Source organism: Ovis canadensis, chromosome 5 (assembly GCF_042477335.2).
Source record: "Ovis canadensis isolate MfBH-ARS-UI-01 breed Bighorn chromosome 5, ARS-UI_OviCan_v2, whole genome shotgun sequence".
NCBI classification, from domain to species: Eukaryota; Metazoa; Chordata; class Mammalia; order Artiodactyla; family Bovidae; genus Ovis; species Ovis canadensis.
Window position 1 is genome coordinate 25,464,588 of NC_091249.1, and position 24,017 is coordinate 25,488,604.

General features: G+C 53.4%; 1 protein-coding gene and 1 long non-coding RNA gene across 4 annotated transcripts in view; one reads left to right on the forward strand and one right to left on the reverse strand.

Annotated features, from left to right (window-relative positions):
• Positions 1-21,708, reverse strand: part of LOC138440860 (uncharacterized) — a 31,623-nt gene extending 9,915 nt beyond the window's left edge. The window contains exons 1-3 of one of the 2 annotated variants that reach the window (XR_011257162.1): positions 20,700-21,418; positions 20,492-20,591; positions 19,612-19,785 (exon numbers count right to left, since the gene is read on the reverse strand). This is a non-coding gene — a long non-coding RNA (uncharacterized lncRNA). Of the gene's footprint in view, positions 1-19,611; positions 19,786-20,491; positions 20,592-20,699 lie in introns of both variants that reach the window. The other variant, XR_011257163.1, reaches the window with a different exon arrangement.
• The window catches only part of CACNA1A (calcium voltage-gated channel subunit alpha1 A), a 250,937-nt gene that overhangs the window by 212,893 nt on the left and 14,027 nt on the right, over positions 1-24,017 (forward strand). The window contains exons 31-38 of one of the 2 annotated variants that reach the window (XM_069590901.1): positions 1,238-1,321; positions 9,135-9,251; positions 9,610-9,675; positions 9,850-9,965; positions 11,950-12,100; positions 15,702-15,829; positions 17,119-17,215; positions 20,508-20,613. In XM_069590901.1, coding sequence (XP_069447002.1) covers positions 1,238-1,321; positions 9,135-9,251; positions 9,610-9,675; positions 9,850-9,965; positions 11,950-12,100; positions 15,702-15,829; positions 17,119-17,215; positions 20,508-20,613 — 865 coding nt within the window. Of the gene's footprint in view, positions 1-1,237; positions 1,322-9,134; positions 9,252-9,609; positions 9,676-9,849; positions 9,966-11,949; positions 12,101-15,701; positions 15,830-17,118; positions 17,216-18,058; positions 18,156-20,507; positions 20,614-24,017 lie in introns of both variants that reach the window. The other variant, XM_069590900.1, reaches the window with a different exon arrangement.

The window sequence follows — 24,017 nt, forward strand, 5'->3', positions numbered from 1 at the left end:
GTGTGAGATGCTTAGGGGAGAAGCTGACTGCTTAGAATGGGGTCCAAGCTCTGTCGAACCCTCTGCTTTTGTGAGAATGCTGGGAAAGCCTGTGTTTAGCGTGGGTCCCACTGAACCTTGAGAGAAGAGCTATTTGAGCCACACCCTTAGATCCAGGCAGAGGTGCTTACTCATTGTGGGCTCAAACTGTGTGAAATATTTCAGTGTTTAACAACAGCATACTATACTTGTGTGTCCCAGTTGCACCAAAATCCAGCCCAGGGATGTATCAGTCATGATAGATCAAATTAAGCTGCAGTAACAAACAACTCCCACATTTCAGTTGCCCCAGTCAACAAAGGGTTTGTGGACACCCAGCAGGAGTGGGGAGGGGCTGCTGTTTGCCTTCAGTCACTCAGAGATCCAGGCTCACGGAGCAGCTGCCACCTAGAACACTGCTGGTCACCAGGCCCAGGGTGAAGAGAGTTCTGGCGAGTACTGTGCTTGCCCAGAGGGGACTCCTGCTGCCTTTTGTTCACAACCCACTGGCTATAACTAGACTCACAGCCTTGTGTGTAACTAGATACACAAGGTGACCAGGAAACGGAGGCACAGAGAGGTTAAGTCATTGACCCGCAGCCACACAGCCAGATGGCAGTATAGCCGGGATGTGAACCCAGAGGCCATTGTCTTCGCGAGTTTGCTGTAAGCACAGTCCTGATTCAGCGTGGTCCTGTCCAGAGACCCTGGACTTGCACAGATTTGGCTTCAAATCCTGTCTCTTCACCTCTCTGATGCCTGGGGTGAGCAACTTTGCTCTCTGAGCCTCAGTTGCCTTGTGTAAAGTGGGTGATAAACCTTCCCTCTGACAGTCTTTGCAAGGATCCCAGTGACGTCAGTTATGATGCATCCGCGGTCTCAGGGGACCCTTGGAACTGTTGGAGAATCAAGGCACAGCCCAGAAGGGCAGCCCTGTTCCCCCCACCCCAACCAGTGAGGCTGAAACAACACCTGGAGGGCCCCCCCTCTGGGATCAAGCAAACCATGGGGAGGCAGAGGGGGTCTCAGGGAGGGAGGGGGCACTCAGAGTACATGGTATCTGAGCAGCAAGATACATTTTGCTATTTGATTGACTGTAACTGTTCCGGGCACTCAGACTGGTCTGCAGCTGTGCCTCTAATGGGCCCCCTGGGCTGGACATGGGGGCCAGCCCTGGAGCCCTGCGTTGGCATCTCTATCTTGTGGGTCCCCATTCTAGAATTATTTTCGCGATGCCTGGAACATCTTCGACTTTGTGACTGTTCTGGGCAGCATCACCGACATCCTCGTGACCGAGTTTGGGGTAAGTGTCCCGCCAGCTTCTCTCCGGGCAGTTCCTGGCTGGGCTGGGAGAGGTGAGGAGGAGGTCACAGAGGAGCAGAGGGTCCCAACAGCCACTCAAGCCAGCACTTGACCTTGACCAAAGAGGGATAAGCAGGGGTCCCCCAGAATCAAGGCAGTCCCTCAGGGGGGCTATGTGGGGAGACGGGGGTGTCCAAAGCCCCCAGCACTGCAGTGTGAATTCCCTGCATCTTGGCTACTGATGAATGAATAGATACTGTGGATAAGCTCATTGAGAAAATGAAGACACTTAAAGGATCTCAAGGCTGAGCCCTGCCCTCCAAACAGCACACAGTGTTGGGGGTCCAAAGGGAACCAGCTTCAAGTCTATCCTGCTTGAACGAACTATCTTCTGGCTCATGGGCAGGAGGGAGCCACAGCCCTCAGGTTAATGTGGGGACACCTTTCCCAGGGCTTTAAGAGGGTCCCCAGGACATGTGTCTTCCTGTATCCCCAGGCCTGGCGAGTTCCCAGTGTGGGGGGTCTCTGGATGTCAATGTGGTGGGCTGTGGGCCACATCGTCTTTCCCCCTTGTCTGGAAGATTCAGGGTCCCAGAGCTCCTGTCTCAGACCCCTTCCTTGGCTGTTTGCCAGTGAGCGCAGGCTTGAGGGCCCTTGGGAGGCTGGGGGGAGGGTAGGAGATCCTTGCAGAGGAAGCAAAAGGTCAAAGAATGTCAGAGCCAAGGGCCAGGGGTGGTATCAACCTTGTCATGTTAACAACAAAAATGAATAATAGGTGGCAAGAATCATGCACTCGCTGCATGCCAGGCACTGTGCCAAGCGTTTTATGTGGGTCAACTCATGGTTCAGGTTGGGGGGTTGAACATATAAAAGAATCCCTTTTGTGGGTTCAACTGAAGGGATCTGAAAGCAGGGACCACTCACTGAGCAGAAGGGAAGGAGCCCAGTCACCGTGGGGAGCTGTTGCCTGCCCAGGTGCTGAAGTCAGAGAGGGGCTACCTGGTAGAAACCGTGGACACAGAGGGATGGAGCACCCACCAAAGGCAGGCCAAAGCAGGCACAGAGCATCAGCGGAAATACCCTCCCCTTCTCTCCTCCCACCCTCTATCTCCTGCCAGCCACTTCCACTGGCCAAACCCAGCCAGAAAGAAGCCAGGAGGCCAGAAAGCCAGGGCGACGCTCAGAACAGGCAGAGAAGAACAGAGAGTAGACCTGGGTGGGGTGAGGCCCAAGGAAGAGGGTGTTGCCCCATTTCACAGATGGGGAAGCAGATGTTCAATGCTCAGGAAAATGAGGGACACACCTGAGGGCCTGCAGCCAGGCCTGGTGACTCCTGAGGGCACATTGGTGTTCCCTGGGGTGTCCCTAACTGAGCCCTTGGCAGAAAGGGATCATTTGGGCCCCTTTTCTGCCCTGTGAGCCTCGTAGAACTGGGAAGCTCCACCGAAGAGGCACCATTCTCTGACTCATCCGCCAACACCCCCACCCAAGTGGTATTCTGGCCATAGTTCTTTGCCTTCAGCTCCAGTGAACCCAAAGTCCCCCCTTCCCTCATCTCAGCCCTGACACTTTCCTCTAGAGAGGCCATGCCCAGCTAGGGGCTATCCCCATTGGGGTACCTCCATCTGGCCACTGTCCTCTCCCTGGCAGAGAGCCAGAGCTTAGACCTCACTGTCTGTCTTAGGTTTTTAAGAGGTCTGGGCTCCTCCTGACAATCAAAATTGTCCTACCACCCACCCAAAGACAAGACAGCCTTGAACCAAAATCTCTCTGGATCAAGAGCTTAGAAGAGGTGACCCACCACCCCAGTAGGGCAGGTAGAGGAAGTTGATTGAAGCTCTAGTTACCAGTAAGAGATCTGTAGGATTGGACCCCAGTGGCTTGTTCTCCCGACTACAAGATATGGGAAGGAAGGATGGGGCATGGGATCCAATTCAGGGATGTCAAGACTATTGTAGTAGTCAAACAGCCCTCCCTACAAGCTGTTTGACCTTGGGTAACTTATATTACCTCTTCTCGTCCTGAATTTGGGACTGACCTTCAGAACCAACCTCATCAGACCCTTGCAAGCCTCACATTCACCCATGCATTTATAGAAGTGCAGTTAGGTACCTGCTGCATGCCAGGCACTGGTAGAGGTGCCAAAGACAAAGCAAAACAGACAAGAATGCCTGCCCCCAGTGGGCTGACGCTCTAGGACAGGAGAGGGCAACTTTGAACAGATCAGACTGCTTGACGTAAAGTGCTTGGCACAGAACCAGCCAGGAATTAGTTCACGAATGGTGGTTATTATTATTGTTCTTGCTGTTATTACTGTGAATGAACTTGGGGTTGAGATCTGTTAGGCAGCACCCCAGCCCTGAATTCTAATCACTTGGTGGGAAAGATAGAGGGTGGGCATTTGATTACTTTTAACAGGATAAACTCCCAACCTGGAGGCAGGGTGGGGATGGGGTGGGGGTGGGGGTGGGGGTGGGGGTGGGTGGTCACTCTACTGAGCAAAGAGCCCTCAGCAGCCCCTTTCTGCCTCCCAGGTAAGCCCACTAGGTCTGAAGGCAGAGTTCAGCCAGGCTGAGGCAGGGGGAGCCAGACCATTGGGAGGGCAAGTCCCCAGGGTTTTGGGGGAGGGGGAGAGGGTGTGAGGCCCGTTGGGCCTCAGCTGCACCCCCAAGTGGCTGGGGTGAGGTGGGTTTGCCCTGCGTGCGATGGATAATGACTGTGTTTCTTGTCTTGTCTCTTTTCATGCCTGCTCTTTAAACTGTATATTGGCACAACGCCGTCTGAAAAACTCATCCAATCAAAATGCACTATGAAATTCATTTGTTCATCCATGACGTGGTCTGTGTGTTCATACACCAATGACTATCTCCCAACCCACCACCACCACCCCCACTCCCCGCCCGGGAACCGAAACCCATTGGTTTTTTGGCACTGGTTACAAATCAACCTAAAAAACGCTGAACACGCCTCCCCAACTGCCCCCGCCCGCCCGCTCCCCCTCCATCTTCAACATCTGCATCTAGAATCCGGTTGGTCTTACTTCTTTCTGAAGTCTAAATGCCTTACATTAACTGTGAACGCCTCTCGCATCAGCATTGCATGTCACGCCCTGGGCTTTTTAAACTTGGATTGCCTGATGCACCCTCCTATCCCCTCTGGGTCTGTGTCGTTCTCTCCAAACCCTCCTGACTCCCCTCCTCCCCTCATTCCCACAGTCTCTCTTCCTCTGGTTTTTACTGGGTTTCTGAGTTGAGGTTTTCTGTTGGGGTTGGTTTGTGTCTTCTGCAAAGAAAAGGATGGGTTTGCCCCCAGGCAGCGCCTCCCCTAGGACAGGCTGGCTGGCTGGGTCTCCAACGCATTCCTTACAAACAGCCCTGTACTCAGAGCCCTCAGCCACTCTCTCAGCGGTCCTGTCCCAGTTCAGCTCCACGGAGCCCCAGGGCCCCAGGAAATCTCCACCAGTCCCTCACTCCGTTCCAAGCCCACGAGCTCTTCGGACTTGAGGACCAATAATGTGCATCTCCAAGTCTGATGGAAGAGATCTGAGGGACCTGCAGTGTGTGGGCGAAGAGGCTCAGGTGAGGCGGACACAAAAGAGCCAGGACTCAGGTCTGGCTACTTCCAGATGGGCCAGCCAGCTGACGACCTCTCCTGGAGCCCTGAGATGCAGCCGCTCCTGTCCCCCTTCCCCCACCCAGACACAGTCCCTGCACACACATGCTGTCTGCTCTTTCCTGTTCAGCCTCTGACTCTCCTCCTCTCTTTCTCTCTCTCTCCCTTTGTCGCTGTCTCTGTCTCTCTCTCTCTTTCCCTTTCTCTTTTTTGCTCTTGCAGTCTTCCTGTCTTGATCCTCCCCCACCAAACACACACACACACACACACACACACACACACACTGTCCCTCCCTTCTGTTATATCCATCCACCCTGCACACACCCGCACCCTCACCCCGGATGCACCGTCTCCATCTCTCCCTCACCTCACTTATTCGGCTCCCTACACAACTGCACACTCCTCCCTCTGTTAAATCCCACCTGGGGACTTCCCTGGTAGTCCAGTGGCTAAGATTCCATGCCCCCAGTGCAGGGGGCCTGGGTTCAGTCCCTAGTCAGGGAACTAAGATCCCACATGCCACAATTGAAAGATCCCACAGGCTGCAGCTAAGAACTGGTGCAGCCAAACAAATAAATGAAAATAAGTATTTTTAAAAGAGAGAGAAGAAATCCCACCTGCCTCTGCCCCTCCCCCACCCTCCCCTGAGCCCCTTTGAAGGATGCCCCTGAATGGCCTCTTTGCACCAGGATCTCTTCTCCCCTGCTAGTTAGCCATACATAAGCACTCGCCCACTAGACACTTAGTGAACCCCAAGTCAGTGCTCCAGATGGGGGGTGGGATAGAGGCAGACACCATCACTGCCCCCTCCCCCACTGCATCACCTACAGTCCGGTGGTGGGGGAGGAGGGTAGGCATTGGTCAAATAAGCCCCAAAACACACTTGAAATTTAACTGTGTTGCACACTGAAGTATAAGGAGTGTTAACAAGGTGGAGAGGGGGAGAAAAGGGCATTGGAGGCCCAGGATAGCACATGCAAAGGTCCTGGGGCAGATGAGAGCATGCAGGGGACAGGGTCTTCAAGTGAAAGGCTGTGGCTGGAGCAAAGAGTGGAGGAAGGCTGACCTAGAAAAAGTGAAGAGGTCAGAAAGGGACAGGACTCGGCCTTGTTGTGGGGGTCTGGGAGGATCTGGAGCAGAGGAGGTGTGATAGGAAGTGTGGTTACACCAGACGCTGCAGCTGCAGAGCCGGCAGGAGGCAGGCAGGGGGCTGGGCTGGAAGTGAGCACCAGGAATCCCGGTGAGAGATGACTTCGAAAGAGGGAGGGCACAGTGGGAGGACTGGCCATCTGAGCAGGCGCCTCTCCAGGACCTGGGGATGGGTCGGGTCTGGGCTGGGGGTAGACAGAGACACCTGGAGGGTTTGAGTCTGGCTTGAGCCATGAGACAGAAGTTAGGGAATGCCAGGAAAGGGTCAGGTAACGGGAAGAGCACGAGTATGGTACAGTAGGCTTGACGGGCACCCGGGAAGAAGTCGGGTAGGCAGGTGGTTATGGGATCTGGAGTCCAGAGGCAAGATCTGGGCTGGAGATGGGGTCTTCAAGTGGCAGGATTTCTCTGGAGCCCTGAGGTCAGTGGTTCCCACGTCCTTCTAAGCACTCACATCCCCTGCACACAGCAAGCCTTCCAGGACCCGCATCCCTCCCCTTCAGCCTAGAACCAGGAAGCACTAGGCAGGGTTGGAGGAGAGGACTGTTCCTTCGCGGCTGTGGACAGAAAGATGGAACTAGGAAGAAGGAAGTCAGAAGTTCTGCAGGTACTTGAAGGACTCTATGCAGACCCAGGGGGAGATGGAAGGATGGATGAGGGCAGACTAGAAACTTCCCCTGCCCTGTCACCCAGACCTCTTTCACCTCTACCCCCTACCCACCCCACCCCATCCCACCCCTTGTATCTCCTCTCTCCCTGGCTCAGAGAAGGGCAGCATGCTCTCTGCACGCATCCCCCGCAAAGCCCCCTTGCTTCTCCTGCATGGTGGCAGCTCCCACCCCCTGCTCTGCCCCGAGCCCCCAGAGGCTGCTTCCAGGGCCTGTCTGCCTTTGCATGAATCCACATGTTATGCCCCGCCCCATGAAGGGATGGCTTGTACTCTGGGGGGTGGGTGGGAGGGGACTGGGGACACCTGGGCCATTGGCCCTGGTCCCAAATGGGTGGCCGAGCAGGGCTGGGAGTCAGGTCCACAGGGCACGGAGGGTGACAGTCAAGCTGGGTTGGGAGGGTTTATTTGAGGCACTGAAGACATTCTCACTGTGGTTGGGCCCAGTGTGGTCAGGGTAGGAGCCCCACACCTCTCCTCCATCCTAAATGTCTACCTAAGGGTCAACTGATATGTTCCAGAGAGCATCCTAGACTTTTCTGGCAAACCCAGAGGCCTCTTGCCATCTTCAGAAATTCTTTGAACCACCCCTCCCATTCCTGCCTCTCATCTCCCAGGCTAGAGTTAGCTAGATCCAGTGTCTGGGAAACCCCCAAGAAGCACTAGATAGATTGCCCATACAATTCATTGTCCAAACTTCTGAGGCCAAAAGGGTCGCTGTGACTGTGGGGGCAACCTGAAGGACCACCCCTGTGCCATTTGTGGGGTGAGGGCTAGGCCAGTTTTAACACTGCTACATGGCCTTATCTAGAGCTTCTCCAAGTCCCCTGGTGGCCCCTCTGCTTCCAACCCACTGATCAGTAGTGGTTTCTGGCCCTGCCTGAAATGCCTCATACCACAAATGCCTCTGGTCCCCAGGCAGATATCAGAAGCCAGGAAACCAGTTCCATTTCTAGGATGCAGGAACCTTGGTGACCTGGAGGACATGTGGCCTGCTTCAAGGCAGGCGGCCACATCTGAGCCTCAAGTAATTGCTACCAGCAGATGCAGCCTCAGGGTGGCCCAAAAGGCAGATTTGAGGGCGAAAATCTGACTTTAATAGGCAACTATTTTTAATTTCTAAAAGAAAGCTCCTTGGGCCCAACAATAAGCTTCCTTGGCCAGATTTGGTCCATGCGTGACTTCCAGTCTCTGGTACCCCAACAGCGTCCCCTGAAGCCCCAGCAGGCAAGCCCCTGCACAGTCACGTGGGAACCATCTAGTCACCGAGACCCAGCAGCCCTGTCTCCCCATCCCACCCCCAAACCCACCCGGGGTTCTGGCTCGGGAGGGAGGAACTAGAGGCAGTGACTAGACAGGGGGCCTTTGAGCAGAGGCAGGGTCCACCCAGGGAGGTCCTGGGGGCAGGGACAGCCTCACCTCCCGGCCCCCAGCACCGGCCCCTCGGTGGACTTGGGCTGACGGCGAGCTCACCCACCCACGGGCGCTGCGTACTTCCTGCTTCCCGCAGGCCTGGTCCCGTGCTACTCCGCCCAGTCCCAGAAGCTGAGAAGCCATCCCTGAGAGGGGGGAAAGGGCCCCAAATGCATCTTCTCCGACTCAGCGGGCAGCGAGGACTCGCCCTGCAGCCGAACAGCCCCAGCTCCCTCCCGTCCTCCCCATTCCCGCTCGCCAAGGGGGTAAGAAAAGATGCTCTTCCGCTTCTCCGATTGGCTCAAGCAGCTGCTCCTCTTGGCCGTGGGGTGAGGTCAGGGCGGGCAGGAGCGGGTGGGCAGCTCGGCAGGGCAGGGTGCCCGGTGAGTCCCACGACAGATGCATTTCTGGCCCGGAGCATAACATGCCCTCGGAACCCGCACATGTCCACCAGGCCTGAGCGTGCTGGCGGCCCCCACCCCGCCCCGGTGTTTGTGCATCGTACGCGTGTGATGGATTCGGCAACTTGGCCCGCTTGTGTCCTGTCGTCTCAGTGCATTTGGTTGTTGGGAGAAACAAAAGCCACCTCGATTCTTTTCCTGATTGGATGACTCGGATATATTTTCTTTCCTTGTTCTTTTGTTATTTCTTCCCCACCCCCATTCCTTTCTCTTCCTTCCTTTTTCTTTCCTTTCCCCTTTGCGGGTGGGGCTGGCAGGGAGGGTTTATGCTTTTGAGTTGATGCCTTTTCCTCCCTCTCACCCTTTCTCCTCCCCATCCCCTACTTCATTCTTTTGAGTTTTTTTCCTCGGCACCATTGCATTAATAGTGCTTTCCTTCCTCTCCCTCCTTATTTGGGGTCTGGCTTGCTTTTTCCTGTTGGTTGGCTTCATGTAGGGGCCTCTGTGAGTGGTGACAGCTCTGAGCCCCTGGGGGTGGGTGAATGGTCACCCCTCTTTCTCCATCTCCCCAGAATAACTTCATCAACTTGAGCTTCCTCCGCCTCTTCCGAGCTGCCCGGCTCATCAAACTCCTCCGTCAGGGTTACACCATCCGAATTCTTCTCTGGACCTTTGTGCAGTCCTTCAAGGTGAGCCCCTGCCCCTGCCCCTGCCAGGCTAAGAAGAAAAATCAGGATCTCTCCCCCACCCTCACCCCCCTGCCTGCTCTGGTTGAATCTAGAAATCATGTGGAAATGCCTTTATTAATATCATACGCCTTACTGGGAATGTGTTATATGCAGGACTCTTTTCTAACTTCCTGCCCCCGGTATGTCTTGAGGGCTCCAAAGGGAATCTCCCAGAGCCACCAAAGATGCCCACCATCCCTGGCACCACTGGCAGCATGCGGCCACCCAACCTGCAGGGGTTGAGCACTGGGACCAGTGAGGGAAACAGCATGGGTAAGGGGCGCCCAGCACTATTCTTCATTGCCTTCCTTCCCACCAGGCCCTGCCCTATGTCTGTCTACTGATTGCCATGCTTTTTTTCATCTACGCCATCATTGGGATGCAGGTGAGTGCCAGCCCCCGAATGTTCCGAGAACACTCCCAAGGAGGGCCACCCCGCTTAGGCAGGGGTGGGTTAGGGGAGCCCGTTTCAGAGAGGCATCACTGTAGGTTAAGTGGAGTTTTTCTGAAGCTTCTGGCACCCATTGCCACCCCTAGTCATCACTATCTAATTCCCCAGGTGTTTGGCAATATCGGCATCGACGTGGAGGATGAGGACAGTGATGAAGATGAATTCCAAATCACTGAGCACAATAACTTCCGGACCTTCTTCCAGGCCCTCATGCTTCTCTTCCGGTGAGGCAGGGGCACGCTTTTATCCTTCTCTTCCGGTGGTGGGCGTGTCCTCGTCTTTCTCTTCCGGTGGGGGTGTGCCCTCCTCCTTCTGTTCCAGTGAGGTTTGGGGTGGGTGTGGAGTGGCCCAAGGACCCTAACAGGGCAGAAGCTGAAAGCCCTGAGATGCAAGCATGAAGGCATTTTTCAGGGATTATCTCATAGAATCTTCTTGAGCATCCTGTCAAGGGATTCTTGGCAACTGCACGTGACAGATGAGGAAACAGTCTTACAGATTCTGCATAGACCGCTGAGGCTTGATTCTTAATTCTGATTGCACTTAGGGCCCCTTCCTTCATTCATCAGAGGTTTATTGAGCACTTGTTTTATTTACTATTGTAAATACTGAGAACAAAGCAGAGACAACATTCTCTGCCCTCTGGATGCTTATATTTCCATAGGGGAGGCAGACAATCAGTAATCTAATTATAGAAGGCAGGAGGAGAAGGAGAAGACAGTGGATGAGATGGTTGGATGGCATCACCAACTCGATGGACATGAGTTTGAGCAAGCTCAAGAGAGAGTTGGTGATGGACAGGGAGGCCTGGTGTGCTACAGTCCATGGGGTCACAAAGAGTCAGACATGACTGAGCGAGTGAACTGAACTGAATTATAAAGGATATTATGAGGGAAAGAGTATATTATAAGATTAAGAGGGAAATGGAGGCATGAGAGAACAAGTAATGTATGATTGCACTTATATGAGGTACCCAAAATGGGCAAATTCTTAGGGAAAAAACGATTCAATATCAATATTGTCAGGGGCTGGGGAAGAGGAGCAGTGTAGTGTTTAATGGAATATAAGTTTTCAGCTTGGGATGATAAAATGGTTCTGGAGATGGATAGTGCTAATGGTTGCACAGCATTCTAAACGTGCTTCAGTTCATTCAGTCACTCAGTCCTGTCTGACTCTTTGCAACCCCATGGACTTCAGCACGCTGGGCTTCCCTGTCCATCCCCAACTCCCAGAGCTTGCTCAAACTCTTGTCCATCGAGTGGGTGATGCCCTCCAACCATCTCATTCTCTGTTGCCACCTTCTCCTCCTGCCTTCAATCTTTCCCATCATCAGGGTCTTTTCCAGTGAGTCAGTTCTTCACATCAGGTGGCCATAGTATTGGAGCTTCAGCTTCAGCATCAATCCTTCCAATGAATATTCAGGACTGATTTCCCTTAGGATGGACTGGTTTGATCTCCTTTCAGTCCAAGGGACTTTCAAGAGTCTTTCCAACACCACAGACTCTCAGTCTTCTCCAACACCACCCAGTTCAAAAGCATCAGTTCTTCCACATTCAGCTAAATGTGCTTATTACCATTGAATTATACACTTAAATGTTTAAGATTATAATATTTATGTATATTTTGTCACAACTATTTTCTCATTTAATAACAAAAAGAAAGAAACGGAGGGATAATAGGTCTTGCCTCCCTTGAAGGAGATGATATTTGAACAGAATAGTTGAGGAAGGGAGCCATGTGGATATCTGGGGAAGGGCAGTTCAGGTGGAGGGCATGATACGGGCAAAGGTCCTGAGGCAGGAGCACAGCTGTCATGTTGGAGGACAAGGAACCCAAGGTTACTCTGGAGCAGAGTAACCTAGGGAAGAAGAAATAAGAAATGACAGTCACCTAGAGAGAGGGAAGTTTCTAAAACATACCTGTGTCTCCAAGCCAAGTCACTTTAATACTAAGTCTGTGGGAGTGGGGGGCATTGGCATCAGCATTTTTAAAAAACATTCTCCTTGGGCTGTAATGCACAGCCAAGCATGAGAACTCCCCCCGTCTCTAGGCTCAAAGAGGAAAAAAAAGTGATTTACCTGGGACTCAAACCCACATCAGTCCAGCTCCAGAGCTTAAGTGTTTAACCTTAGTGCCCTGCCTCCCTGGGAGTGAGTGTTGGTTGTCCAGGGCTGCATACCCAGGTCACTGATGCCCCCTCTCTCCCCTCAGGAGTGCCACTGGGGAGGCCTGGCACAACATCATGCTTTCCTGCCTCAGCGGGAAGCCCTGTGATAAGAACTCTGGCATCCTGACTCACGAATGCGGCAATGAATTTGCCTATTTTTACTTCGTTTCCTTCATCTTCCTCTGCTCATTTCTGGTGAGTCCGTGGACATGTGTAGGACAGCTTCCTAGACCTCAGGGATGTGAATTCTCTGGAATGTGGCTGTCACACATTTTTTACCTCCAAGACTTCTCTGGACCAGTCCATGATTAGGTTAACCAGGGTTTCTCACCCATGACACTCGTGACATTGGGGGCTGGATCATTGTCTGATGAAAGTTGTTCTGTGCCTGCTCGCATCCCTGGCCTTGGTCCGCTAGGTGACAGTAGCTCATGCCCCATCACTCTCCCAGCTGTGACAACCAAAGATGTCTCCAGACATTACCAAGTGTCCCCTGAAGGAGGGAGCAGAATCTCCCCCTTTTTTGACCTGCTGTGTATGCTGAGAGAAAAACTAATGGAGCTCAGAGCTTTCCCCAGGTCCCATCTAGTTGAGCTGTAGGAGACTCCCACCTGCCCTCTGAAAGGTGTGTGCCTTCCTCTATGTGATCAGGAGGCAGGAAAGAGTCAGCCACGTGAACGTTCTCAGGAGGCTGTGGGGCTTTGCAAAAAAATTGAAAGGTTTTCACTAGTAAAAGATGAATTTGTTAAAAGGAGGAATCTCCTCAGACCTGAGACTATAACTCACTGTAAGACTGCAAAAACGAACCAGGAATGAAAATATATGTATCAGGAACCTCCATCCTGTTCTGTCGTTCTCTCTCACTCTCTCTGAGGTCTCATCTCAGCAAATCTTTCTTGTTTTCCACTCTTCCTGGAATGGTTTGAGCACAGTCAGAAGAACTGAGACTATCTAGGTATTTCAGGCAGAGGGGATTTAATGTAGGGATTGGCTACACAGGGTTGAAAGGGCAAACAGACAACGCTGAAGTCACCAGGGATTAACTGCAGCAGGAAGGCCAGGGCTGGGATATTAAAAGGAAAAGAGGGTGTTGACAGCCAGCTCAGCCACCACTGGCATCCCTGCCCTGGCACCCTAGCTGTATGCTGCCCCTGAACAAGACAACATGCCATGGCTGCTGTCACAAAGAACCACAAACTTGATGGCTGAAAACAACAAAAATCTACCCTGCCACAGTTCTGGAGGCTAGAAGCCTGGTGCTGGCAGGGCCATGATCCCTCCAGAGCAGTTAGGAGAGGATCCTTCCTGGCCCCTTGTAGCTTCTGATGGCCACAGGTGCTCCTTGACTTGAGGCAGCATCTCCCGTCACTGGCTGTGTCCTCACACGGTCGTCTTCATGTGTCTGTGTCCAGACTTGCCTCTTATGAGGACAGCAGTCATATGGAATTTAGCCCACCCTGATCCAGTGTGACGATGAGAGTACAGAGACCATTTTTTCCAAATAAAGTCACATTCGCAGCAACTGGGGGCCAGGATTTGAATGGATCTCGTGGGGACACAGTTCAGTCCACAACACAGAGCCACGTGGGAAGCAGAAGGAGTCTCCTCTCCTCCTAGTCTCTCCTCCCCAGATTGGCGTCCCTCCCACCCGTAGCTCCTGCTGGCAGGATGTAAGCTGCCCAAGGAGTATGGGAGCTATTGTTTTCAGACCTCAGCCCAAGCACCAGTATCTCTCAGCAAAAGCCCAACACATCCACCCGCTTCAGACCAGCAGCCTCACATTGAGATACTTGGAGCCTAGGTCTCAAAGCATCCCCCACCCACCCTGAGCCCAGTGTCAACAGCCATTGACCTAGATGGTCCACTGTTGTCTGGTTGCCAAGTTGTGTCCAACTCTTTTGCAATGCCATGAACTGTAGCCCACCAGGCTCCTCTGTCCATGGGATTTCCCAGACAAGAATACTGGAATGGATTGCCATTTCCTTCTCCAGGGGATCTTCCCGACACAGGAATCAAACCCACGTCTCAGCACTGGCAGGCGATTTCTTTACCACTGAGCTTCCAGGGCTCACAAGGACCACTGCCCAGTGTCAGATTCCCAAAAGAGAGTCTGAATGGGCCATCCTAGCTCCTGGTCAAATAGCCACCATTGTCGTAGTAGCTGTGGGTTCATATGGAGACACATTCATACTACAGCCCATCTGGGAAGGGCAGGCACCCTGGAAGACATCTACTACCATCAGCTCCTAAGAGGCAGGAGTTTTTGTTTTGTTCATTGCTGCATCCCCAACACCTGGACAGGGACTGGCACACAGTAGGTGCTCAATTAGTGTCATGAAATGATGAACTGAAGTTAGGGACACCTAGAAATACAGCTTATTTAGTAAGCACCTCCTATGTTTACATCTGCACATTTGCTTAATACCTACTATGTGCCAGGTCTTATGCTAGGTACTGGGGATATAAGGAGAGAACACGTTTCTCTCAGTTTGCAGGGGTGCTGAGCAGACAAGTCAGCAGACAGTAGCAGTATAATCTGATATGTGGTTTGATAGGGAAGACAGAGTGAGAGAAGGAAGATTTCTCCCCCTGAGGGCCACTCAGGGATGGTGTGCAGGACTTAGATCACATATTGATCAAATTGCTTGCATATAGGGACTTCCCTTGTAGTCCAGTGGTTAAGACTTCACCTCTGTAATGCAGGGGATGCAGGTTCAATCCCTGGTCAGGGAACTGCGATCCCTCATGCCTTGCAGCCAAAATTCCAAAACATAAATCAGAAGCAATATTGTAACAAATTCACTAAAGACTTTTAAATGGTCCTCATCAAAAAAAAAAAAAAAAACCTTTAAAATTGGCTGCAAGTAACAGAAATTCAGCTGAAACTGATGTAAGTGAAATACCCAGTGCACTAACCTATACCGCTGGAAAGTCCAGATGAGGCTGGGTCCGGGCAATAGCAGACCCTGTCCTCTTTGCTGTTTTCCTCCACACTGGCTTTATTCTCGGACTTTCTCCCTGCGGAGGGAAGATGGCTGCCAGAATGCCTGCAAAAATCCCAAGGACGTCTCCCATGCGCTAGTCTGGGTCACGTGCCCCGCCCTAACCAATCACAAGCCTGGGTTATGTGAGCACCACCTATGAAGCCAGCCACATCCAACAACATCATATAAGTATAAAGCGGGGGCGGGTTCCCCAGATGCTATTACTTAAAAGGAGAAAAAGGATGTCCACGGAGAGAGCAACATCTACAAAGGGCTGGAGGCAAGACTGATGCGAGCTCCCCACGTACTAAAGGCTAGAAGAGCATGTGACAGGCTGCCACAAGAGGCAGATGAAGGCAGGAAGGTGCGTCCGTCCATCCGTCCATCCAACAAGTATTTGCTGAGGAATTACTTTATGCTGGGGATGGAGACATGATAAGGTTCTGGTCCATGGAGTATGCATTTTGGTCTTGTTGGGGGTCAGGTGTGGGAGGATTTGGGGTCATGGCGGTCCCCTTGGAGTTGGCTCCTATGTCACATAACCTCTCCACCTCTCTCTCCAACTGTATCAATCTTGGTCTCTTTCTCTGCCTCTGCCTTTGACTCTCTCCCCCATCTCCATTTCTCCACATCTGTGTTTCTGGGCTCCGTCTGTGAGCACGTATCTTTCCTCTATCTCCCCCCCATCTCTCTCTCTGACTTCCTTTTCCCATTTTTATCTCCCTCCCTCTCTCCCTCTGGGCCTCTGTGTATATGTGTTTGGATGTGTCTCGCTCTCCCCAACCCCATCTTGGCCCCTGGGGTCCCCACAGATGCTGAATCTTTTTGTTGCCGTCATCATGGACAACTTTGAGTACCTCACCCGAGATTCCTCCATCCTGGGTCCCCACCACCTGGATGAGTACGTGCGTGTCTGGGCCGAGTATGACCCTGCAGCGTGGTAAGCAGTCACCCCAAATCCTCCAACCACATCACCCACCTTTCTCTGGTACTGGAGCATAGTCTAGGTCAGGCTCCAGACCTTAGGCTGTTGTCTCCCTGGGAAGCTAGCAGGGATTTCAGTAGGATCAATCAAAAGAAAAGAGATGAGAATCAGTACCCTTGCACATCCTGGGTTAAATGATTTGGGTACCACCGCTGCCCATAACCGAGGCTTTCTGGGAAATGAAGGAGAGACTCCACCATGAGTTCATCTCCTGTGAGTCTCTCCTGTCCCTGACTGTGAGGCCTCCGGATGGTGAGAACAAGTTAACTAGGCCCCAGGAAGGAAGCCAGAGGCCTCTCAGCCTCAGTTCTCCTGGGAGTATGGGGAGAAGGGCTGGTTTAGTTCCCTTGGGAGACAGAATTAGCTACAAGATCAGAGTGGCAGAATCTAGCTCCCATTGGGATTCCAGGACCCTGGAACATGAGGTCACACAAGGCCAGGGGAGAGAACACAGAGCCTTGGTGGTCCTTGTATGTTCGTGATCATGAAGGGAGTAAGCTCTCCCATCTCCATGAGCAGGGGAGTGCCCCCTCCTAGTTGGCAGGTGATGGTTCCCAGGAGTGATCTCCACCCTGCTCAAGTGTATTGAGTACCTTCTCAGCACCAAGCCCTTGCTGGACACTCGGATGTGCCTTGCTGATGCTCAGAGCCCAGCAACCACAGACTGAAGATTCTAGTTCAGGCTGAGCTTGGGGGCTAAGAAAGAGTTAAATAGAGGCCCTCAGCAGCCTGAGCACTGGAGGGAAGGCCTCATGAGAAAGGCAGGGAAGGATCAATCCTTGCCACTCTTACAGCCCCAGACAAGTCCTCCATGAGACCAAGAGGCTGGGGTGAGCCACGGGGCTGGGGCTTGACTTTCAGCTGGTTCCTAACTCTTCCTCTTTTGATTTTAGGTCACAGCAGTTGGATGCTGTCCCCCTGTCCTCTATGCCACGAACCCCCCCATCCCCCAGTGTAGACATGTAGATTGTGGAGGAGGGAGATAGAGAAAGCCCTGGGGGAGGTTCTCCCAGCCCAGAGTTCCCAGCCCACTCCACACAAAACCCTCTGCCCACCCCTCACCCCCAGGGTCTGCAAGTGTCTGGGCCCATCTCAGGGACCTTTATGCATCCTATGTCTCCCTCACTCCTTCAAGCCAGGGGGATCCCAGGCCCTGGTATCGTGACCTCACTTATGAGCACGGGGAGCCAGTGTGATGCAGCTTGACCCCATGCCTCCACTAATCCCCTCTCTTCTCCTTTCAGCGGTCGGATTCATTATAAGGATATGTACAGTTTATTGCGCGTAATATCTCCCCCTCTCGGCTTAGGCAAGAAATGTCCTCATAGGGTTGCTTGCAAGGTTTGATTTCCACTAAAACCTGCTAGCATCCATGGAATGAGTGTGGCTTGGGGTTCTTCAATATATATATTTCATATATATATATATAATCTAAAAAACAGAGCCATCTCTCTCTTTTGCATTAAACTAGAAAACTCTCTTAGCCAACAGAATGCAGTCACGTAGACTTGACGAAGCATGGAACGTTTATCTCTCCGTTCCCTTCAGCCATTTCTGCTTGCTCTTAGCTGAAGCTGCCCATCCCGGGGTCTCAACGGCACCCCAAAATCAGACACATCCGAGGGGACCGTAACTTTGCATTGACCCCCCCCCACCATCTCCTCCACTCTCTCCCTCTCCACCCTTCGCCTCCCGAAGCCCCCAGCCCTTCTCCCACTGTTGTGGCCCCTCTTCCCCATCTAGGCCCCCTCAGAGACCAGCCTCAGCCAAACCAGAGAACTTGACCCAGGTTTTTAAATGACACCAAACCAAAGAATTGCTCCAGACCCTTCTGAGTGAGAAGCACCCCCCGCCCCCCGCCTTGCCCATTCTATCCACATTCCACCAGAACTAGAGCTCAGAGTCAAAAGTGAATCTGACTTTTCTCTTTTCTCTCTCTCTCCCTGCTCATAAGCAGTGAAATGATATTTTTTAACTACCTCTCCCATTTTTTTCTCCTCTTTTTTATTTATTTGAAACACCTCTTTTATTGTTCTCTGCATCTTTCTCTCTCTATTTTTTCGGCTCGTGTGATTTTTTTTTTCCCCCCTTTGGTTTTCCCCCTTCCTTTTCTTCCCCTCCCTCCACCCACCCTTCCTTTGGTTCTCCGTTCCCACCTCCATTTTTTGTTTTCGGTGCTGCCAGGGGCCGCATGCCTTACCCGGACATGTATCAGATGCTGAGACACATGTCTCCGCCCCTGGGTCTGGGGAAGAAGTGTCCGGCCAGAGTGGCTTACAAGGTAGTTTAACCCTTGCCAACCACCGACGTCCAGGCACTGGGGATTTTTCAGTGCTGACCAGGAACAGCCAGCCGAGTCTCTTTTTCCAGCGTTACTCTTTTTTTTCCTTTTTCTTTTTTCTTTTTTTCCCCTTTCCTCCTCAAGTAAATGGATCCTGACCGTCCCTTGATTCTAAGCAGTTTCCTGTGTCCGTCCTTTCCGATCAGTGTGTCTTGGTGTTTTGAGACTCTCTTATGGCCAACACGCCGGGGTGGGGAGGGGGGGGAGCCCCCAAGTCCCCTCGCACCTGGTCCACCAGGAACCAAATTGGACACAAACACTTTGAGAGGTGGTATTGCCGCTGAGCCCAGAGTGGCCCCCATTGCCCAGACCTGGGCAGGCACCTTGCAGAGAGGGGCTTGGACCCCACCTTTTATATCTCAAGCCCCCAGGTCTCATGGTCCCCTATACACACCTGAAGCTGATCTCTGACCTAGGGCCTTGGGGCATCTGAGACCTTCCGGGGAGCACCCAGAGCCTCTCCCCTCTTCCTTGCCCGCTGGAGTTGCTTCCCAGTCTTCTGTCCCTAAGCCACCCATCTCCCCCCAAGACACCCCAACATGCCTCTCCATTGTTCCAGAGTGGGCAGGCGGGCCGCAGCTGGACCCCTGGACCGTGGCACCCTGACGCAGGCCATGCACGCTGCCTTGGCGGGGGCCTGGGGCGGGCAGGCACCATGGCCGACCTGGGGGGTGGTGCATGCTGGCTGAAGGAGCCGCCAGGCGGCTGGCCCGGGCCACCCCTCTAGACCCCTGTCCCGGAATCTCCCTTGGCACCCAAGGACAGATGCTCTGTTCCCCACAACTCATCCACACGAAGTTCAGGGGATGACTTTGACAGTCAACCCCTCCAAAAAGTATGGTCCCATCATTCCGTTCTCCTATCCCACCTTGGCCCCCGCTGTGTCTGAGAATCCTTCCTCCCCTTCTGGGCACCTCACTTCCTCCTGTGTCGCGTAACCACCTCCCCACATCCTTACTCCTCCTCCTCCCCCTGGGCACCCCTCCTTCCCCCACCAGCCCTCCCTGCACCGGTCCCTTTTCTGCTTGTCCTGTTGTCCATCTCTCAATCTCTGCTTGGCTGAGTGTCGGTGTGTGTGTGTGAGCGTGTGCAAGAGAGAGGAGAGTGCCCTCTCCTTCTTGGTCTCTGTGCAGGGCCACCACGGGTTCATAAGCGCCTTGGTGCCAATTCGAAACAAGCGTCCTTTCCACAGAACACTCCGTCTGTGGGGAAAGTACTGGAATCCACCCATGTGGGGACCACCCGATACTTTTCCACTGTCAGCTGGGAAGGTGTCATTTAAACACGAATCCATGATTTCTGAGACGGGGAGCCGTTTGTGCAGTGCACCGCTGTGCACAGTGGCCCAGTGTGTTTCTCTGTCTACCGCCTCCCTCACCACCCTGCCCCAACCCACCTTTTGTCTTCTGCTCTGAGTTTGCCATTCCCATCCCCGTCTCCAACTCTGTGCTTCCCCGTGTCTGCTCCGGTGGACATCAATCTTCATCTCCATGCCACCTCGTCCTGGGCTGGTGCACACCAGCCCAGCGTCTTCTCCCATGCCACCAAGCATGGGGGACAGAGCCCCTGCCTGGGATACAGGGAATTTTTTCTTCCCTGGGCCATGGGAACACCCTCTCAACCCCTCCCCCATGCCATCGCACAAAAAGCCAAGACCCGGACATGCCCCTGAGATACACTTTCCACGGAGCTATGAATGAGTCTCGAGATTCCGTCTGCATGCGCCCCCGTCCGCCGTTCTGTGTGGCATGGCCTCACTGCATGTCTGAGAGGGGCCCGCCCCATCTGTAGTCGGGGAGCCGCCTGCCTGCCGCTTCTCGGAGGAATGATGTGGTCTGTGCCCACCTGGTCTGGTCTGGGCCGAGCCAGGGGGCGGGGGTGGGGAGCCGGCGGCCCTCCCAGCGGCTGTGGCCATGGGCCCCTCTGCCTGGCTGCTGCATGTCTGCTGCGATCTGGCTTGTGCTCTTCTTCTTTGGGGTCAGAATGGAACGGAGCTGTCCAGAAGAACTCTGGGGCAGGGCAAGGATCCGGGCCAACCCTGGAAATGCCGCTTCTAGGGTCCAGTAGGCGGGTGAGGAACGGGCAGCATAGGCGAGTCCCCAGTGCGCCCCCTACGGGTCACCGGGGGCAGTCAGGAAATGGAGCGCTGGGACAGGTAACCTGAGGGGCGGGGGGCACCCTAGCCGCTGCCTTCAGAGTTCTTCCTGGGGCTCCCCGGGTAGGGTGGGTCTGGCTTACGGGATCGCGGAGGGGTCCCTGGGAATGATTGCCCTTGCCTTTGGTTTTGTGCAGAGGCTCCTGCGGATGGATCTGCCCGTCGCTGATGACAACACCGTCCACTTCAACTCTACCCTCATGGCTCTGATCCGCACGGCCCTGGACATCAAAATTGCCAAAGGTAAGGGCAGGAAGGGGAACTGGGCGGGGAGCGGGGGGAGCGCGGGGTGGATGGAGCCAGGGCTTCAGAGGACTTGGCAGATTCACCTGCTTCAGCAAGTATCCGTGTGCGGGACACCTCTCTAAGCCTGGAGGACACTGACACTTCCGCAGGGGGCAGGGGGAGACCTCCGTAAGGAAGCTGTGAGGGAGTCACGTGGATACCTGGGGAGAAAGCACTGCGGACAGAAGGACCAGCGGGTGCAGATCCCTTCCGCAACCCCACCCTGAGCTGTGTTGCACTGACTTGCACTTTCCGCATGGGGGCGCCACGCTGTCTCGTGAGTAGAGGCAGGCTCAGCTCCCTCTAGCCACAGTGGAAAGGCCTGAGCGACGAGAAGGTGGAAGTGTCAGTCACTCAGTCGTGTCTAGCTCTTTGCCAACCCCATGGACTGTAGCCCACCAGGCTCCTCTGTCCATGGAATTCTCCAGGCAAGAATACTGGATTCGGTAGCCATGCCCTTCTCCAGGGGATTGTCCCTACACAGAGATCCAACCTGGGCCTCCTGCATTGCAGGCAGATGCTTTAGCATCTGAGCCACCAGGGTAGACCCGTGGGCTAGGAGGACCCCTGACATAAATCAGGGGAACACAGGATAGGGGCTTGGAAGGAAGGCATATGAATTATTTACATTCTGGATATTTCCTGGGAGTCAAAACGACCAGATTGCTGATGGATGGATGTGGAGCTTAAAGAAAGAGCGTAAAGGCCAACCCCAAAGCGTGGGGCCCCGGCAACTAAAGGACGGACCCAGCCCCTGTTGCCTGAGAGAGAAGAGACGGGAGGAACAGGTTTGGGGCCAAGGGAGGACAAAACATTGGTGTTGACAGTGACACGTGGACATGGGGGCTAGAAGGGGCCCTCCAATTCACACTTCTGGCATTCCCCCCACCCCAAGGTTCTGAAGGAAGTGAGATGGTGAGTCCTCCTGGCTTGACTGGAGATGTAGAGTCAGGAGGCATCAAATGCTGACAGGTGTTAAGCCAGGAGACTGGAGGAGCTCTCCAAGGGGATGAGTGAACTGAGAGACCCCCAAAGACTGAGCCTGGGGCCACCCCAGCATTAAAGGTGGCCGAGAAAGAGTGAAAAGGAGAGGCCAGGGAGGTGGGTGGAGAGCAGGGCAACACTGGCTCCTAAAAGACATCTCCAGCGTTTAAGCACTGCCCAGGACCAAGAGTGACCAAGAGCGAGAACCAAGAGTAACCGATGGATTTTGCGCCAGGTCACCGCAATCACTTTGACCAGGGCAGCTCTGAAGATTGAGGACCATGAGTGATCAATGGATTTTGTACCAGGTCACCACCGACCACTTTGACCAGGGCAGCTCTGAAGTAGACTGTCCAGAGTGGGTTTCAGAGGCCTGACAGTAGACTGGATGCGACTTGGCAGCTCATGAGACAGCAGGGCAGGGACAGAGGCGCATGGATCACCCAAGAGAGGGAAGTTGGGAGAGTCGCTGGTGGGGAGCTGGGTCCATCGTCCAGCAGAGGGTTGGAAATCTCAGTGGGGCTGAAGAGAGAGGTCAGGGCTGTACCCAGCTGAAGCTCCTGAGAGGTCACCAGGAAGGAAGGCCGCACCGCAGACATGTGTTCTTTCCAGGGCCCTGAGGAGAAGAGGGGAAAGAGGCTCCAAGGCCGGAAGTTGCTCAGAAGGAGGACATTCAGGGAGGGAGACCAGCAGGTTCCAGTGAGACAGTGCCTGGTGGGGGCGGGGCAAGGGGGAGGGGCACGTTGAGGACAGACATTGTTAGAGCCAGGAAGCATGGGGATCCAAGTAAAGAGAGCAGGAGGTGCTCCCAAATCGAGTGAAAGAATCGGGGGTGAGGCTGAGACTCGGAACAGCATAAGTGGAGAAGGGGAAGGGTCAGGGCTCAGGCCCTTGTCTGACACACAATGTTAATTTCTTTCTCATGCAGCAAGTCAGAGGCAAGCGGTTCGGACTTGCCAGGCATCTCGGCACATGCATCTAGTCTGGACCTGGGGCCTGTCTGTGTTGTGGCTCTGCCTGCCCCAGACTGTTTGCCTATCAGCATGGTTGAAACTGAATCTGCCTGCAGTGCAGGAGACCTGGGTTTGATCCTTGGTCAGGAAGATTCCCTGGAGAAGAGCATGGCAAACCACTCCAGTATACCTGCCTGGAGAATTCCATGGACAGAGGATGTGGACTGGCTACAGTCGATGAGATGGCAAAGAGTCAGACACGACTGAGCAACTAACTGGTCCAGTGAGACAGAAAGTGGTCCAGGTCCCCACACAAATGGTTGAAACTGGTCTGGGTCCCAACCCAGGGAGGTGAGGAAGCAGAAGCATGGGCAGCTGCTTTCTTATAATCATGTGGAAAAGTGGACTCAGCTTGCCCACCTACCTGCCCTGTCCTCAACTGTAAACTTTGGCAGAAGACCTCACCTGCTCTGAGCCTCAGCCCATGCATTAGCTAGCAATGCCATGTAACAAATGACCACAAATTTAACAGCTTAAAACACACCTATTTATTAGCATATAGGTATGTAGGTCGAAATCCAGATAGACTCAACTATGCTCTCCATCCGCAGTCTCACAAGCCCAAAATCAAGGTGGCCAGGCTGGGCTCATCTTTGGAAGCTCTGGGGGAAATTTTATTCCAAGGCTTATTTGGGTGTTAGCAAAATTAAGTTGCCTGTGGCTGCAGGACTGAGATCCCCATTTCATTTCTGGCTTCTCGCCAGAGTTTATGCTTAGCTCCTGGTGATGCATCTAATTCTTTATGTGCTCCAAGTCTCTCTGACTTCTCTGCGGCCAAGAAAATGCTCTGCTTTTAGAGGGCTCACCTGATTAGATAAGACCCACCTAGGTCAGCTCTGAAACTTACAGTCAACTGACTTGGGACTTTAATAACATTTGCAAAGTCCTTTTATAGCAATCCCTAGACTATCATTTGATTGAATAAGCAGAATCTTGCTGAGAGGGAAGGGTAAGCTTTAGAATTCTGCCTGCTACCATTCCCGCACCTGTAAAATGGGTCTAACAGTGCACCCACTCTTGGTACATGCATGCGTGCAAAGTCGCTTCAGTTGCGTCCGACTCTGCAACCCTATGGACTGTAACCCGCCAGGCTCCCCTGTCCATGGTATTATCCAAGCAAGAATCCTGGAGTGGGTTGCCATTCCCTCCTCCAGGGGATCTTCCTGACCAGGGATCGAACCTGCACCTGTTATGTCTCCTGCATCAGCAGGCAGGGGCTTTGCCTCTAGCACCATCTGGGAAGCCCCTATGTAATACCTTTGTATCCCAGCTGCTGTTTTCCTCTGGAGAACCTGTGTTTGGGGGTCCCAGGATAGCCCAAAACCAAGATTCAAAAAAAGAAAAAAGGCTTGGATTCAGTGATTT